Genomic DNA, 19,560 nt, shown 5'->3' with positions numbered 1-19,560 from the left:
GTCCTTGAGGGTTTTGTTCGGAAGCAGATGTTGAAGAAACGTCCATGGCGGCTGATCGATAATACAGTTGAAAAGGTGGAAGTCAGAAGAGTCAAAGAGAGAAAAGATCGTACCTTTCTACAATTTGAAAATAGTGGGGAAGAATCCGAATGGTGGGATGTTAACAAATTTGAAACTAAATGTTTCTGTAAATAATGAAATTACTTTGAAATTGAAATGATCAAGAACTTAGAAAGATTTTGTGACTTTAGGAAATTGAATTTACGACCTTTTCAAATTATTTCCATATTTATTTGTTTACAGCCACTCAATTACCTATTCAATTTGAACAGAGAATAATTACCTATTTAATATTTACCAGAATAATTTACCTATTTAATTGTAAAAATAAGTTCAATTTACCCTTCTTTTTATAATAATTCAATTTGACAACTAAACTTACATTTTACTTAATTTAGCAGTAATCTCCCACAAATGTGGAAGATATGAATAATCTGATTTTAAAAGATGTCAAATAAATCAACACTATAATTTTTTTTAAGTGATTAGAATACAAAAACTCAAATTTAACACTTATACATACATGCATTTCATTAATTTTATACTCTAGTTTTGAGTTAAATAATTATTCATATTATATATTATAAGTCAAGAAAATCAAGATTTCATACCTATTTGAGAGAATTTATACTTGAAACGATGAGATTTCCAATGAAAACATTTTGATCGAAGAATGAAGTAATTGCGGTGGGTTGTTGTGTTAATATATTTAAATAAATAAACATTAATCTACAAAACAAAAGTCATAAATACAATTAAATAACAATAACAATGTTTTTATGCATATGAATGAACAAGTTGAGATCTATTAAATGACCAAGAAATTCACAAATAGATGTAACAAGTTAAAGTATATGATGGGAATAATAGATTTGATGTAATCTTAATGAAAAGTTTGAAAATTCATGAAATTAATGTTAATATAGATGAATTACATGTTATTATAAAATTTAATTAAATATGACAAATTAATATAAACATGTCTAAATGTTTTCTTATTATCATATAATAAAATTGAAGTACACAATTTTATTAACCAAGTAGCTAGTTTGTAAATTAAAAACTGATTGTGATGACACATGATTTATAAAATATTGAACAATAACATAATCTTTAAAATTAAATAGATCAAATGGAAGTTTAATAAAGTTTCACAATATATTGCAAGAAATAAATATAAAGATGTGTCTTTTTTGGAAGAAAATTATTACATTTAAAAAAAAATCCATTTCATACCCAGATTTTAACACAAAATCTACATATTTGGTAAATATACATTAATCAAAACAAGGTATCACATGAACATTACCCCATAATATAAATAGTACCTTATGTGGTGTGATGAGATGTAGATGTAGATTTAGTATTAAATAAAAAAAAAATAGTCAAACCTTCACAAGGAGGAGAAAATCAAGCTGAACACAAATTTTATTTTTATGAAAACAATGGTTGAATAAATTGAAAGATTATCCAAAATATTGATAGAGAAAACACAAATTTTAGATGAGAAATAAATCAAGATTTAAAATTTAAAATTTAAAATTAGAAGAACAATCAAAATGACTTGTGAATCGATGACTCAAATGAAGAAAACAAGGTGTGATACGGAAGAACATAATATTTAGATTTGTATAGATCAAACAATTTAAGGTTAAAAAAATCGATCGAACATTCGGTTAACAGAGACTAAATCTTACTGGAGGTAGACCAAAACCTATATCGAATAAATGAATATACACCATGATCCCGATCGAAAACATTCATAAATGCTAAGATAGGTGAGAAGTTAAACGATGAAAATAAAAGAGTTGGAGAGGCGAGCGAGTTCTACGCAATATAAATTTATTTAGCTTAATGATAAAAATCAATTTATATACAAAAAGATTAGGGTTTTAGACTGAAGCGGCGCTAAGATTTTAGTGTCCTAAGCGAAGTTTTTTATTTTATTATATAAATTATTTTTTAATTAATAAAAATAAAAATATATATTATTGTAATTTTAAAAATAGTTTAGTGTAGTTTATTAAATAATTGAAAATTTTAAATATGAATAGTTAACAAATAAAAATGAACAAACCAACGTACATTCTATTAAATCAATTTTTTTTTTATGAAAAAGAAACTAAAATAAACTAAATGTATTTGATTGGTTTACCAAATTTTTACTCAATTGAATTGAAGTCTCCCGTCCAACTATAAGAGTCAATTTATTTTAAATGATTTATATATTATTTTACAAGGAATAAAAGTAGTTTAAATACAACAAAATTAAAAAAACATTATAAAAAATCAATATTAAAATTCATAAAATATAATTGATCAACGAGAAGATATTAAAGAAAGTAGTAGGATGGGAGTTACAAAAATTTTGTACAAAGTAGTCATCACAAATTGATTGTCAAATAACCATCATTTTAGTGAATATTGATGGTGATCTTTCTATATAAAAGGATTGGACTGCACATTTCTTCTACAAATTTATAAAATTATCATAACACACTACACTATTTATCATTAGTTATATTCCACATTTTTTTATACAAGAAACAAATGTATTATTAAAAAATTATTAGATTAATAATTCGCATGAGTTTACAATGAAAATATATATAATAGAGATTTTACTATAACTTTTTTTGTTATGTTTGTAGAAACAACATAATACACTATTTTCCCATAATTTTATTTAACACTTACATATAATATGACATGTGTTGCGTTCTTTTTAATAAAAAATTGATATTAAATTATAATTCGACGGATAATATTGATTGAGAATAACAAACTTTAAAAAAAAAATAACTCAATCATACCTTATAGTGTTCTATAATAACAAAAAAGATTATACTAGCTAATGAAGATCTTACGTCTTTTTTTATCTAACTCTAGACATTAAAGATAAACCATAAATTACAAAAAAAATGCAAGTACGAACTCACAAATACCAAAAATATTATAACACATCATTTGTTATTAGTTATATTCAACACTTTATATATACAAGAGACAAATTTAATTTTTAACGATTATCATATCCATAAATCGTATGAGTGTACAATGAAAAAATATATATATTTCCATATAAGAAATTGTACAACAACTTATTATTTGTCAATAGTTATATTCAACACTTCACTAGTAAAAAAAAGACCTTATAACGATAGGTAAATCAATCGTTATTTACCTTCACACTAATCACTATAGGTCTATACCTTACAAATATGATATTTGTTGCTTTCTTTTTAATAAAACAGGACTGAATTTAACTTTTTTTTTTTAAACTAACTCAATCTTACGTGTTCCATAATAATAATAAAAAGAATTATGCTCATGAAAATCTCATTGCTTCTCTATTTAACTCTAAACATTAAAGATAAATCATCAATTAAGAAAAACAAGTCATCCTATATTCCTATATGAAAATGAAATAAGAAAAAAAAAACTTAAATAAAAGAGAAATAGCAGTAATATATAATTTAATATCTATATTTTAAAAATATACATTTATATATTTATTCATTCTCCTTATTATTACTTATTTTAAAAATACATAAAATAATTAATTAGATTAAAAAACAAATAATAATTTTTAAATTTAACTTCTTATTCTCGCTTATATATATATATATATATATATATATATATATATATATATATATATATATATATATATATATATATATATATATATATATATATATATATATATATATATATATATATATATATATATATTTATTAAATGTAATATATATATATATATTTATTGGTTTATTAACTTTTCTAGTTATTATTCTTAAAAATATATAAACTAATTAATTAATTCATTAATTCAAATATATAAATATATAATTACAAATTAATAAAGAAAATATATATAAATAAAGAAAAAAGAGAAAAAAATATTAATAAAAATAAGATATAAATAAATATTTCATTCCTACCCTTAGCCATAAAATTTTTGCTCAGTTTTCCTTACTAAACTAATTTTACTCAAATAATTGATCATATCTCATTATTATTATTATTATTATTTATTTAATTGTATTTACTTGGAACATATTCAAAAATTTAAATAATAAAAACAATACATTTAGGCTTCCAATCAAAAGAGGGCAAACCATTTTAACACCCTATTCATAGATACAAAATCAGAAGGAATAAAACTGTCAATGACCCTATAATTCTATTATCTTTAATATATATATATATTCATTAATAAAAATAAAAGTCAAGAGTATATTTAGGCATATAACTTGTAACTTTCTTACTTTGATTATATCAAAGTTATTAAAAATCTAATATTAAACGTGAAAAACGGCCAAAATTTAAATTCAAATTCAAAATGAAAACTAATAAAAAAAAATCCCCTAAATAAAGCTAAACTAAAAAAAAGTGATAAAATCTAATAATTAACAAGAAAGAAGGAAATAAAAAAAAATGCAGAAATTTAAATCTAATTACTACTAATTTAATTTAAAAAAAAAAACTTATAAATTTAATTAGGAAACCTTCCAAAGTGATCAACAGCTCTATGATGATCATGATCATGATGATGATCTTCTTGAACAAATTTCTTCCAATACCAATGCTTCCTCCATAGCTTCCACGTTTCTTCAATAGGTATATCCTTCGTTTCTGGGACGAAGAACTGCACGAACAGAGTCATCACCAACACAATGACCGCAAACATGGCGAACAATCCATACTTCAAATGGCAGAGAGACGTCAGAAACGCCTGCGCCACCGCAAACGTCAGGAGCATGTTCACCGCCGCCACCACGGCCTGACCAGACGATCGAATTTCAAGAGGAAAGATCTCACTCGGCACCAACCACCCCAAAGGAGCCCACGAAAACGCAAACGCCGACACAAAACAACAGATACATGTTAGAAGAATTATGGAGTATAATTTTGTCATTGGCGTTTCAGAAACGCCAGTCCATCCAAATTTTGCTCCAATCAAACCCGCCACTGATGCCTACAACAAGTACACAGAATGTGATAAAGATTCAATTTTTATTATTGGGTACTTGCTAAAAATACTAATTAATTAATTAACACATAGCTAGGCCTTGTTGTTCGATTTTGGATTATTTCAATAACCATAACCACCAAAAATTAATAATCAGATTATATTTATTGTATTAACTCAAATCCGAACAAACTCATCATATAAGTACCTGAAATATCAACATGATGATTCCTCCGACTTGGAAAAGACGTCTCCTTCCAAACTTATCAAGACCAAAAACGGCGATGAACGTGGAGGCAACATTGACAATTCCAGTAACAACTGCGGACATGAGCGCGACGTTCTGCCCGGAACCAAGCGAGCTAAAGAGCTCGGGTGCGTAGAACATGACGACATTAATTCCGGTCAGCTGTTGAAACATGGGAATCAAAACCGCCAACACAAGTTGCGGTCGGTATTTCCTCTTCAGAAGGGACGCCCAGGGCGAGCCTGTCATACTCTTAGATACTAAACTGGCAGCCATCAGGTCATCGAACTCGGCATCGACATCATAGACACCTCGAATACGTCGGAGTTGTTGTCTGGCTTTGGCGTATTCTTCTCTTTCGATGAGAGAATTTGGAGTTTCGCATACGAAGAAACCCGATAAAGTTATGATTAAAGCGGGCACCGCCGCACCGCCTAGACTCACACGCCAAGCGTTGTCGCCTTTGATGTATTTGCTCGAGAAGAAGTTTACTAGGTTAGCTATTAGAATTCCGATTGTTATTGATAACTGGAAAATACTATTAAGAGCTCCCCTGTGCTTGTATGGTGCCATCTCAGATACATATAATGGTATAGACTGTACTTGCAATTTTAACAACAAATAAACAATAATTCAAATTATTAATGGTACATGTTGAATAGCTTTCTCTTTTTTGGGTTTGTTTTAGTTTTATTAATTAGGTCTAGGATAAAATCTTTCTTTTTTTTTTTTTGACTTAATTTTACCCTCTAAATTATATATGAGATAAAAAAAATGAGAAAATTATTAACCTGAATAGAGAAACCAACACCAATACCGAGGAGAACACGACCCAATATAAGCATGGACACATGAATGGCAGCGGCGTTAAGAAGCGCACCACATAAGAAAATAGTACCACCAAGAAGCATGGACCATCGACGTCCAAGCGACTTGGTGACTCGAGCCGCAACAAAAGATGCGACGAGAGCAGCCAAGTAAAGGGACGACGTGAACATGGTTAGAGATTGACTGTTAAACTTGCAGTATTGGCTGTTAGACTGAACCATCTCCTCTTGGTGATATACCGACGGAAAAAACTTCTCCAAGAATGCCGGCATTGAAGTTACTCCGCCTATACAACAAAATCAGAACAAGTATAAATTATATACATATATAAATTTTCATATCCAAAATCCAAAAGAGTTAATAAGATAATCGACCTACCAGAAATACCGATATCATATCCGAACATAATACCACCAAAACCCGTCACCAAACATGTCAATAGAACGTAACATGTTAGGTTACCGTTATATTCTTTTTTCGACACAGAGCTAGATAAGCCGCCACCGGCCATTACAAGAAGAAGAAATAGTAAGAGATTGAAAAAGAAAGATACTTAATCGAGTATTTATAAAAAAAAAATTTGACTAAGAGAGCGAAAATATCTGCAAGTGAATGTAAAACAAGGATGGCTAATTCCACTTAATATAATTTTAAATATTTATTTTTCTTTTATTTACGTTAATAATTTATCTCTCCTCCTTTTATTAATAATTTAACTTTTACTTTTTCATTAATAATTTATTTTGTAAACATATATTTATAAATTTTTAAATATAATTTTTAAAGTAATAACAGGGAAAATAATAAATTAAATAATAAATATATAAATATGCATATTTTAAAATATATATTTAAGAAAATAAAAAATTAAACATAAAATTTTTAATTATTTTTTAATTTATTATTTCTCTCATCTATTTATATATATTGTTGGTTAATAATTTATTTATAAAATTATTAATAATATAAAAAATAAATAAATTAAATTAATAATATATATATATATATATATATTCAAACTCTACTTTTCTCTTTTTTTTTTTTTCTCTTAATTTTTTTTCAATGAAATGTATTATAAACTCTTAAGTTATATATTATATATTTTCTTTTACACTTATATAAGTATTTTTTTTTCTTTTTATCAACTTAAATTTTAATAATTCATCATTTGAGTTATATTTATTATTTTATAATTTAAATTGAATAATCTTAATAATTAAAAATTTCTCTCTTAATTTTAAATAAAATTAATAATAATAAAAATGATTTGATAATACATTTAAAATTATAAAAAAAAGTTATATATAATATATATTAATAATTTTAAAATGTTATTTATAAAAAATTAATAAAAAAAATATTAAAGAGAGATAAATTACTAAATATTTTTATAAATATTAAATAATTAAAAATAGTGACAATTTATAATTTAAGAATTATAAATAAAAATAATAATAATATTTCTAATAAGAAAAAATTAGAAAAATAATAGAACTTTATCTTTTATATTTTATCATCAATTATCTTTTATTTTTATTTACGTTCAATATTAATAATTTATTGTTTAAGTTATATTTATTTTGAATATTAGTATTGTTATAATTTCAATTTCATTTGAAATAATTTTAAATTATAAAACAAAAAAAAGACTCATTTTATATTTATAAATATATTAAAAAATTTAAATTATTCATAACTAAATTTATTTTAATATAAATATTTATTTTATATGAAATATTAATTATCCAATCATAAAAATTAAACATAAAATTCTTAATTATTTTTTAATTCATTATTTCTCTTATATATATATATATATTTCTGTTAATAATTTATTTATTTATTTATTTGTAAAATTAGTAATAATAGAAAAAATAATTAAATTAAATTAATAATACATATATATATTTAAACTCTGTTTCAATTTTTTTTTTGTCATTTGTTATATATATATATATATATATATATATATATATATATATATATATATATATATATATATATATATATATATATATATATATATATATATATATATATTTATAAAATGTATTATAAACTTAATTAATTATCGTTAACTAACTTATCCTATTATATATTTTCTTTTATATTATCATATTTAACTCTTATATTAAATTAAATTAATAATATATATATATATTTTTCTTTTTTCTTTTTATCAATATAATATTTTATTATATGAGGTTAATAATCTTAATAATTAAGAATTTGTCTTGTATATGTTTAATTTTAAATAAAATTAATAATAACAAAAATAATTTTAAAATAAATTTTAAATTTTAAAAAGTTATATATATATTATATATATATAATAATAATTTTAAAATTAATTTGTAAAAAGTTTATAATAAAAAGTTAAAAAGAGATAAATTATTAATAATTAATGAGAGATAAAAAATTGAATAATTAATGAGTGATAAAATTTTAAATATTTTAATGGATTATTTAACTTGAAATTAAAAAAAAAATCATTTTATATTTATAAATATATAAAATTTTAAATTATTCATAATTAAATTTATTTTAATATAAATAAAAAATTTATATGAAATATTAATTTGATTTTAAAAATAAATAAAAATTGAAATTAATATTATTTTTTATATATTAATTTATAAAATATTTTTATAATTAAAAATAATATTTTTCTATATAATTAAATTTGTGATTAACATAGTACATGTAAATATAAAAAACAATTAAATTTATATAAAAAAAAATTGAATAATAGCTAAAGATTTACATGTAAATATAATTTTAAATATTTATTTATCCTTATTTACATTAATAATTTATCTATAATTTTTAGAGTAACAATAGGGACAATAATAAAATAAATAACAAATACATAAATATGCATATTTTAAAATATATATTTAAAAAAATAAAAAATTAAACATAAAATTCTTAATTATTTTTTAATTCATTCTATATATATATTTATTTATTGTTAATTAATAATTTATTTATGTGTAAAATTAATAATAATATAAAAAATAAATAAATTTTACACATAAATAAATTATTAACCAACAATAAATATATATATATATATATATTCAAACTCTACTAATTTATTTTTCTTTTTTTTTTCTCTTGATTTTTTTTTTATATTTCATTTTCTTATAAAAAGTGTATTATAAACTCAATTATGGTTAAATAACTTCATTTTAAAATTGTTAATAATTTGAGTTATATTTATTGTTTTATGATTTAAGTTAAATAATCTTAATAATTAAGAATTTGTCGATCTTAATTTTAAATAAAATTAATAATAATAAAAATAATTTGATAATACATTTAAAATTATAAAAGAAAATTATATATAATATATATTAATAATTTTAAAAGAGAAAAAAATTACTAAATATTTTTATAAATATTAAATAATTAAAGAAAAAGAAAATATTACAATTTATAATTAAAGAAATAAACTAATGATACTAATACACTATCATTAATTTATAGACTTATAATAAAATATATTTATTAATTTTTATTTTTATTTTGGTTGGCATATTTTTACAATTGAAAAAAAATATTATAATTAATTAATATATATAGTAACGGTTAACATAGTATAGTAGATAGTAGTAGTCGTTGAAGTCAAGTCAGATCTTTAATTTATTCAAAATTATTCCATTAATATTTTTATTGAGATTTTCATTTATTTAAAAATTTGTACGAATATAAACAAAAACAATTTCAATCTCCATTTAAATCATTTAAATCATTTCTTATAAAATTTATTTTATTTTTTAATTTGGAATTTAACATCTGAATATTGAATTTTAAATACGTAATAATTAAGTATTAAAGGATAAAAAAATTAATTAACAAACAAAAACATCTTAAATTAAATAATACTAATAAGTATTTAATAATTCAATTAATTTAATAATATTTAAATTAAATATTTAAAAAAATACATCAAGTCCATAATACCTTTATATATTAATTTATATATTAATTATATTAGTTAATAAATTTAAAATATTAAAGTATATAATTTAATATATTAAATAAAAATAATAAAAATAAATATTATATTTTGTTAATTATTATATAAAATTATAATTTGTTAACTTAATATATATATATAAATAAAAAGAGACTAATGAGAAATTTTTTTAGAAAAATAATAAAACTTTATATTTTATATTTCTTTTCTTATAAAAAATATATTATAAACTTAATCAATTAACGCAAAATGTTATATATTATCGGGACTCTTATCATCAAATGTTTTTTTTATTTACATTGAATATTAATAATAATTCATGGTTTATGATTTAAGTTATATTTATTTTGAATATTAGTATTGTTATAATTTAGACAAATTCTTATTTTCCTTATTATATCTCATTTTAAAAATAAATAAATAAATGATTAACGCATATATATATATATATTATTATTATATCTCATTTTAAAAATAAATAAATAAATGATTAACGCATATATATATATATATATATATATTAATTAAAAAAATTAAGAATTTTTGTATTTATATAATATATTTGAAAATATATATTTTATTATTTGATTTATTATTGTCCCTTATTATTCTAATATTTTTTTATAAATAATTAAGTTAAATAAAAAAATACATAAATATATATTTACAAATTAATAATATAAATAAATTATTAATTAAGAATGAAGGGATAAAAAATAAATTATTAATGAAGAGAAAAGAGAAATTATTAATAAATATGAAAGAAATAAATAAATATTTAAAATTATATTTAGTCATGAGCAAATGAGTCAAGTTACTCTAGGTCAAAGCTCGACTTTAGCTTGACTTTAACCGGCCGTTTAATATTCAAGAGCTCATATTATACTTGCTCAGTCTTATAGTATATAATATATATATTTTATTTATTTAATATTAAAACTCAAAATTCAAATAATATATTCTTTTCCCTCTTTCTCTTCCAAGCCCATAATCCATAAAATAAAACCTAATTCCTAACCTATCTAATCTTCTTCATATAATCTAATATACATGCCTCTTCTTCAATTCTTTCATTATTTTTTCATTTTCTTTTTCATATTCACCATTTCTTTTAGCTCACTCTTCACAACTCTTCATATTTTCTTCATTAATTCACCACTCTTCATCTTTTCTTCATTAATTCTATACCATTTCTTTACTCTTAATCTCTTCTTCTTTAGTTTTCACAATTTTTTTTCACTATTAAAATTTATTTTTACTTTTATAATAATTATTATTTTTGTTTTTTATTAAACTTTAATTTCTTTTTACCTTAATAAGTTCAGCAACAAAGAAAAGAAAAACTATTTTATTGGTTAACTTATTGGATTGGTAAGGTAAATATTGTTCATCTTTTTATGTATTAAAAGAAATTTATGTTTATATTGAATGAATATGGACGAATATATAGAATAATATTGATTGAATGAATATGGATGAATATATTGAATAACACTGATTATTGATGATAAAAATAGAGAAAAAGAGATAAAAAAAAGTTTAATAAATTATATATAATAAAAGTATATTATATATAATATTACTAATTGATGATAAAAAAGAGGAAAAGAGATAAAAAAAAGTTTAATTAATTATATATAATAAAATTATATTATATATAATATTGAAAGAGGTAAAGAAGGGTTAATATATTATATATAATAAAATTAATAATAAAGATATAATAATTAATTTAGTATAAAAAGAAATAAAAATGATTAATATATTATTTATAATAAAAGTATATTATATTTGATATTCTAATATTAAAAGAGATAAAAAAAAATTAATATATTATATATAATAAAAATAAATATTATGCTTTATAATAATTAATATAGATAAAAAAATTGTTAATATATTTTATATTTCAAAGCTTAAACCATATTTGTGCAGTTTTTTTTGGTTACTCAACCTTTGTAAACCATTTTTCCAACTTTATATAGTTGGATCATATATATATATATATATATGCTAATTTTTTAGAATTTTTTCAGATTAGATTCTTTTTTGAGTTTAAGGAAATATAGATCATGGACATTTGCTGAAATCTTCTTCAGCCCTCTTCCTTCTCATTGCTTCAACAATGCATCTTTAGTTATTGAGAAAGATATTCTGTTTTTCCCTATATAGTTTTCCACAACTAAATTTTCCCCTTCCTTTATACAAATTTCCTTACTTCAATAGGCAATTTAAATTCAAATGGAGAATTTAGTACTTCTATTTTTGTCTGTGTATTGACCAAGTAGATTTTTCCTTTATATGCACGATCTTCTGACTTTTTTTGCATTGTTCTTCTTCCAGACCTCATTAGTTTTCCATGTCGAGTTGCTCATTATAATAAATGACTTAGATTTGGGAGCCTTCATCAATTTCTTCATTGTAGCAACTGACCATTGAACAATTTCTTCATATTCTTCTTTTTTCAACATATTCCAGTCTTGAAGATAGTAAATGTTGAGTTGAATTGTAATATGGTGTCCTCATTAATGACAATTTATCCCTTTTGATATGCATAAGGAACTTTGTAATCTGATTCTTAAGCCCAAACATATTAACTTTTTTCATTATAGCGTATCTTCCAAACTCATTTATTATCCCATGTTTTCCTGCATTATTTTTTATATGAATTTTTTTAGCAGTAGTTAGAGTAGATTGCTTACTCTGTGTTGTTATTTGTGTTATTTGCTAACTTGTTCAACAATTCTTTTAATTTCTTTTATTGCTGCTTCCTTAATTCTTTCTAGCATAAACTCCATGACTTTTTTAGATTTATTACTTTTGTTCTTCCCCTTCCCCATAATGGCAGAAACAGAGTAATAAAATAAAATAATTGTAAAAATCATAAGAGATGATTACAGATAAACCGCAATCGAGGAAAAATTCCAGTGGCGCTTACAAATACACAAGAAACCCTAGACTAACAACACTTAATGAACGACGCAAGACAATACCGGGTCGCCCGTGCCGATCGTGCCGTGCCGTCTGTACCTATCGTGTCGATCGTGCCGTAACGCTTGTGCTAATCGCGGTCCTTTGATTAATGGTGATTTCGAGACCGATTTGATGACTTACGGCGCATGACAAAATCGTGTCATCCGTGCCGATCGTGCCTTTCTGCATGTGCCTATCGTGCCACTGTGTCGATCGTGTCGTGTCGCTTGTCAATCTTTTTTCTTATTATAGAACACCATAAGGTATGATTGAGTTGATTTTTTTTAAAAAAAGTTTGTTATTCTCAATCAATATTATCCGTCGAATTGTAATTTAATGTCATTTTTTTTATTAAAAAGAACGCAACACACGTCATATATGTAAGTGTTGAATATAACTACGAGAAAATAGTATACTGTTATGTTGTTTCTACAAACATACATAAATAAGTTATAGTACAATTTCTCTATATGGAAAGATATATATATATATTTTGTCATTGTACACTCATGCGACTTATTAATCTAATAATTGTTGAATATTACATTTGTCTCTGGTATATTGAATATAACTAATAATAAATAGTGTGTTAGGATAATCTTACAAATTTGCAAAAAAAAATGTGTAGTCCAAGCCCTTTATATAGAAAGATCACCATCAATATTCAATAAAATGATTGTGATGACAACTTTGTATGAAATTGAAGATCATCATAATAATTTCTTTAATATCTTCTCATTAATCAATTATATTTTATGAATTTTAATTTTAATTTTTTATAATATTTTCTTAATTTTGTTGTATTTAAACTACTTTTATTCTTCTTAAAAGAATATAGAAATCATTAAAAAAATGACTTTTATTGCTGGACGGATGACTTCAATTCAATTGAGTAAAAATTTAGTTTAATTTAGTATCTTTTTCATCCAAATTTGATTTAGTAGAAGGTTGGATTGTACATTTTTATTTGTTAACTATTCATATTTAAACTTTTCAATTATTTAATAAACTCCATTAAATTATTTTTAAAATTACAATAATATATATTTTATTTTTATTAATTAAAAAATAGATTTATACGCCTACAAAAACTTCACTTAGGGCACCCAAATCTTAATGCTGCTAAAGTCTAAAACCCTAATCTTATAGTATATAAATTGATTGTTTATCATTAAGCTAAATAAATTTCTCTCTTGGGTAGAGCTCGCTCGTTTCTCTAACTTCATTTTCACCGTTTAACTTCTCACATAACTCATCATTTGTTAATGTTTTCGATTGGGATTGATCAGGGTGAATATCCATTTATTCGATATAAGTTTTGGTCTACCTACAGTAAGATCTAATCTCTATGTTAACCGAATTCACTTATAATTTTGGTTGTTCGATTTTTTGAACTTTAAATAGTTTGAACTATACAAATCTAAATATGATTTTATTCTGTTCTTTCATATCACAAATTGTTTCCTTCATTTGAGTTTCACATGTCATTAGAATTATTTTTCTAATTTTAAATTCTAATTCTTGATTTATTTCTCATCTAAAATTTGTGTTTTCTCCATCAATATTTTGTATAATCTTTCATTTTTCTTCCATTGTTTTCATAAAAGAAAAAATGTGCTGATCAGCATGATTTACTCCTCCTTGTGAAGGTTGGACTATTTTTTAATTATTTAATACTAAATCTACATTTCACACCACATTATAAGGTATTATTTATATTATGTGGTAATTGGTTGATGTGATACCTTATTTTGATCAATGAATATTTTTCCAAATATGATATTGGATTTTGTGTTGAAATCTTGGGTATGAAATGCACATTTTTTTTTAAATGTAATAATTTTTTTCACAAAAGACACCTCTTTTTTATTTATTTCTTGCAATATACTTTGAATATTAATCTTCCATTTGATATATTTGATTTTAAAGATGATGCTATTGCTCAATATTTGTAAGTCATGTGTCACCGCAATGAGTTTTTACAAACTACATGCTTATTAAATTTGTGTACTTCAATTTTATTATATGATATTAACAAAACATTTAGACATGTTTATATTTGTCATATTTAATTAAATTTTATGATAAGATGTTTATCTATTTTAATCCTTATGTGTAAAAAATTACGTCAATTCTATTACTATTCATATACTTTAACTTGTTTCATTTATTTGTGAATTTCTTGGTCATTTAATAGATCTCAATTTGTTTATTCATCTGCATAATAACTTTGTTATTGTTATTTATTGTATTTATTATTTTGTTTTGTAGATGAATGATTACTTATTTAAATATATTAACACAACAATCCACCACAATTACTTCGTCCTTTCATCCTTCAATCAAGATATTTTTATTGAAAATCTCATCATTTCAAGTATAAACTCTCTCAAAGCTAGAACATATATAAAATCATAAGTTTGAGTTTTCGTAGTCATTTAAAAAAATGATAGTGTTGATTTATTTGACAACTTTTAAAATCAGATTATTCATATCTTACACATTTGTGAGAGATTACTGCTAAATTAAGTAAAATGTAAGTTTAGTGGTCAAATTGAATTATTATCAAAAGTTATAGGGTACATCGAACTCATTTTTACAATTAAATAGGTAAATTATTCTGGTAAAAAATTAAATAGGTAATTATTTTCTGTTCAAATTTAATAGGTAATTGAGTGGCTGTAAACAAATTAATATTTTGGAAAGGTCATAAATTCAATTTCCTAAAGTCACAAAATCTTTCTAAGTTCTTGACCATTTCAATTTCAAAATAATTTCATTATTTACAGAAACATTTATTTTCAAATTTGTTAACATCCCTCCATTCGGATTCTTCCCCACTATAAAAGGAAGTGGTAGAATTGTAGAAAGGTACGATCTTTTCTCTCTTTGACTCTTCTGACATTCTTCCACCTTTTCAACTGTATTAACGATCAGCCGCCATGGACGTTTCTTCAACATCTGCTTCCGAACAAAACCCTCAAGGACATATCTCATCGGCGTCGGTGGCGCCCGCGCTCGCCCCGGAGAAGACGCAGACGAAGAAGAGAAACGGGTGTCCCGGCGTTCGTGTTGTCGGCGGTCGCATTTATGATTCCCAGAATGGGAAGACCTGTCATCAGGTTCGTTAAACTAAAATTCATCTTCTCCATCGTTTCATAATCAGTAATTGTTTGTTTAAGAAGCCCATGTTTTTTTTGCAGTGCCGACAGAAGACAATGGATATTATGGCATCATGCAAAAATGAAAAACAATGTAACCTCAAATATTGCCATAAGTGTCTTCTCAATAGGTTAGATCTTATTTTATTATACTAAACAGTTCTTACATTGAATTTGAAAATTGGGTTGTTTCAATTCACTAAACTTGTTCTGGAATCAGATATGAGTGGTTTTGTCCTAGATGTAGAGCCATTTGTAATTGTAGCTGTTGCAGGTAAGATATTTTTGTTAATTTGGAGCTTTAATTGTTTGTGTGTTAAAACAATAAACATTTCCATGGCAGGAAGAAAAGCGGGCAACAACCCACTGGGATTCTTGTACACACTGCAAAATCAACTGGTTTTGCATCTGTTTCAGAGATGCTTATTGTCCATGGTTCTGATGTTCAGTCAGTAAAGGTAGGCAGTTCTTCATTTGATGTTCTTTACCCTTTTGTGTTCCAACCTTCTTATTTGGGGTTGTTTTGATTTTCAGGAATCTGCCTGTGTCATAAGAAAAAAAGGGAAGGAAAATTCTGATCTGAATTGTGATGAGGAAACTGCAAAAATGGTGAATGCAATGGATCGTGGAGTTATAATATCCAATAAAAGAAAGAGAAAGAGCAAGAAAGACAAGGAGGGGATACCTAACGAAGATGTACCAAATGTTGAAATTCCACTACCCAAAGGATCTATACTGAGATCTGTGGCTAACATTGAACTGCAACCTGAAGAAACTGGTCATGCATTGCAGTTCTTGGAATTTTGTGCTGCTTTTGAAGAGGTAAACTACCCAGCTTCCATTTTTCTTATGAACTGATAGTTATTTATCGATTAGCTTTGCTATGATGTTGATTTTTTGTTTATGACTGGCAGATTCTTGAACTGAAGAAAGATGAGCCTGAATACATCTTGCAAGAACTAATTCGCGGGGGTGGTGGATGTATAGGACGTTCTTCTCCAGTTGCCCAGTTTCTTATTCGTTTGTTAACCCTGATACAAACAGACTCGGGAGAGAGGTAAAGTATCTACGCAGAATCAACATAGATGAATTGTTCATGCTTTATGAATTGCTTGTGTATTCTTGTTACAGCTCTAATGTGATAACTCATAGATTAAACCACAAAACATCATGGCTTCATGCACTGCATAAATGCATCTCTATTACTTCAACATTTATATCAGGGAATTTGAAATTGGATAGATTTGATGGGGGAGTTCACAGCTATGAGAGTTTAAACTCTACAGAAAGGCTTACTCTCGTAAACTTTGTGTGTGACGAAGTTCTTTGCACCAGGTAAGTTAAAAAGAATCCAATTTTTTTGCCAATTCTCTCAATAACAAGTCATAATCTATTGCAGGAAGGTAAGGAATTGGATGGAAGAACAAAAACTGAAATGTGTTGAGGAGGAGAAGGTAACAAAAGATAAAATTGTTGCTGCGAAACAAAAGGTATGAAAACTGCATTATCTTGGGCCTTGTTTAATCCAAAATCCAAATAACCAATCTCAATCAAATCATTATATAGGAGAAACAATTGAAGCAGAAGATGAAGGATGAGTTGGCTGAAGCTGTCATTGCTAAAAATGGTGTTCATCTTTCAATTTCTGAGCATACAACCATTGTTTCACAATTTAAAGTGCAAACAGACCAAGCTCATGCTGAGATGATGGAATCAAAAGAGATGCTATGCACAGGTCAATAATCCTTCGGCTTATCATGATATATACTTCATTATATTTAATAACTCCTAAGCTGTTTATACCTTTTTTGAAACAGAAAAACAACATTGCATTTCTGTTAGGACAAAGCCCATCCTCATGGATAATGAGGGGCGTACATTTTGGAGACTGAAGGGTGATGAGTCGAACATTTTACTTCAAGGTTTTGCCTTTACCATTGAATTACATTGGGTTCAACCCTGAGTTAGTTTTAATTATTTTTTCTTCAACTATATGTAGAAATAAGTCTCTAAGATGAATCAGAATTGGGTGAAAAATGGTTTAGCTATGAAGGAGAGGATGTTAAGCAATACATATCTTTCAATTAAGTGAATTGCTTTAACTAGTTTATTCATTTTATCACATCAAGCAAATTATTTACTAAATATAACAAAAACATGATTATTATTGTATTGAATAATATGTTTTTCCAGGTTGAAGGAAAAAAAAAAGTTAACCCAACAAGGATTGATTCAGTACCTCAAGTGTCAAACTCGCTAACTAAGAGAGCAAATGTCATTGATTTAATTTGTCTTTAGAACGCTTTAGGTTAAAGTTGAGACTATTGTTGTGGAGTAATGCTAAATTAAGAGAGAAAAAAGCAGTTATAATATATTTAGGTTATAGAAATAACATATATACTTTTAGAGTTTAGAATTAGGAATTGGCATTGTGATGTGTGCATTTTTTGGTTTGAATGTATACCTCCTAAGGGCAAATGCAAATTTTGTAAATATTTAGTTTGTTTGCAAATAGAATTATATTTATGGATTTTTTTCTCTGTCAATTATTATGTAGAAGTCAATATTATATATATAGGAGAACAATTACACTCTATCCATAATAAGGTTGGAAAAATAATAAGCTCACTAAATGAAATCAAACCAGGCGTGATAAAATAATCCCAAATAAAGTCAATCAAAACAGGTGCGATAAAATAATCTCAAATAAATTCAATCAAACAAGGCGTGATAAGAATAACCGCAAATAACTCACCATTATAAAGTAAGAGAAATTATTAAATAGACATTGAAATATGTTGCAATTATAACCATAAAAATATATATGAAGATGAGGAAATATATAAAATTTGAACACCAAAAATTAACATGTTGCTACATATGTAACTGCCTCCTACCAACACATTGAACATTTTATTCAATCTCATTATTGACCAACATATACTTTCACTTTAGGCATTTTTCAATTCGAACACATTAACGATCACATTATACTTTTTGTGCATTTGATTCAATTCGAATCACCATTTTTTTAATCCATCAAATTCCTAACCATTCCATTTAAAATCTGACAATTCTTTTAATCTCTCAAATTTACACTCACATTCACATATACCATTATTATAATCATTTTAATCTTTATAATACACCCTTAAAAATGCGCATTAACTAACAATAATCTCAAGTTTGAAATATGAATACTTTAACTAATACACGACTTGTGATTATTGAATTCAATTTATAATTTTGTATATGTATATATTTTGTATATATAAAATCGAATATATAAAAAATATTTTTTTTAATAAATTATTTAAAAATTTTAATTAGAGAG

At 24.2% G+C, this 19,560-nt stretch overlaps 2 protein-coding genes across 2 annotated transcripts; one reads left to right on the top strand and one right to left on the bottom strand.

Moving 5' to 3' along the window:
• Positions 1-4,558: 4,558 nt before the first annotated feature.
• LOC124916096 (sugar transport protein 12-like) lies at positions 4,559-6,621 on the bottom strand. The gene is made up of 4 exons (XM_047456829.1): positions 6,489-6,621; positions 6,074-6,396; positions 5,244-5,879; positions 4,559-5,041 (listed from the first exon to the last, which is right to left on the bottom strand). Exons 1-4 carry the CDS (start codon positions 6,619-6,621, stop codon positions 4,559-4,561), a joined length of 1,575 nt encoding a protein of 524 aa, XP_047312785.1.
• A 9,386-nt stretch (positions 6,622-16,007) lies between these two features.
• On the top strand, positions 16,008-18,189 carry LOC124916095. The gene is made up of 10 exons (XM_047456828.1): positions 16,008-16,187; positions 16,269-16,357; positions 16,447-16,500; positions 16,570-16,684; positions 16,761-17,048; positions 17,141-17,283; positions 17,358-17,561; positions 17,626-17,716; positions 17,793-17,961; positions 18,044-18,189. The coding sequence occupies exons 1-10, from the start codon at positions 16,008-16,010 to the stop codon at positions 18,187-18,189; spliced, it is 1,479 nt and encodes a 492-aa protein (XP_047312784.1).
• The last annotated feature ends 1,371 nt before the right edge of the window (positions 18,190-19,560 follow it).

This window comes from Impatiens glandulifera, chromosome 9, assembly GCF_907164915.1.
Source record: "Impatiens glandulifera chromosome 9, dImpGla2.1, whole genome shotgun sequence".
NCBI classification, from domain to species: Eukaryota; Viridiplantae; Streptophyta; class Magnoliopsida; order Ericales; family Balsaminaceae; genus Impatiens; species Impatiens glandulifera.
Note: the sequence above shows the minus strand (reverse complement) of the source record. Positions and strands in the feature narration are given on the sequence as shown.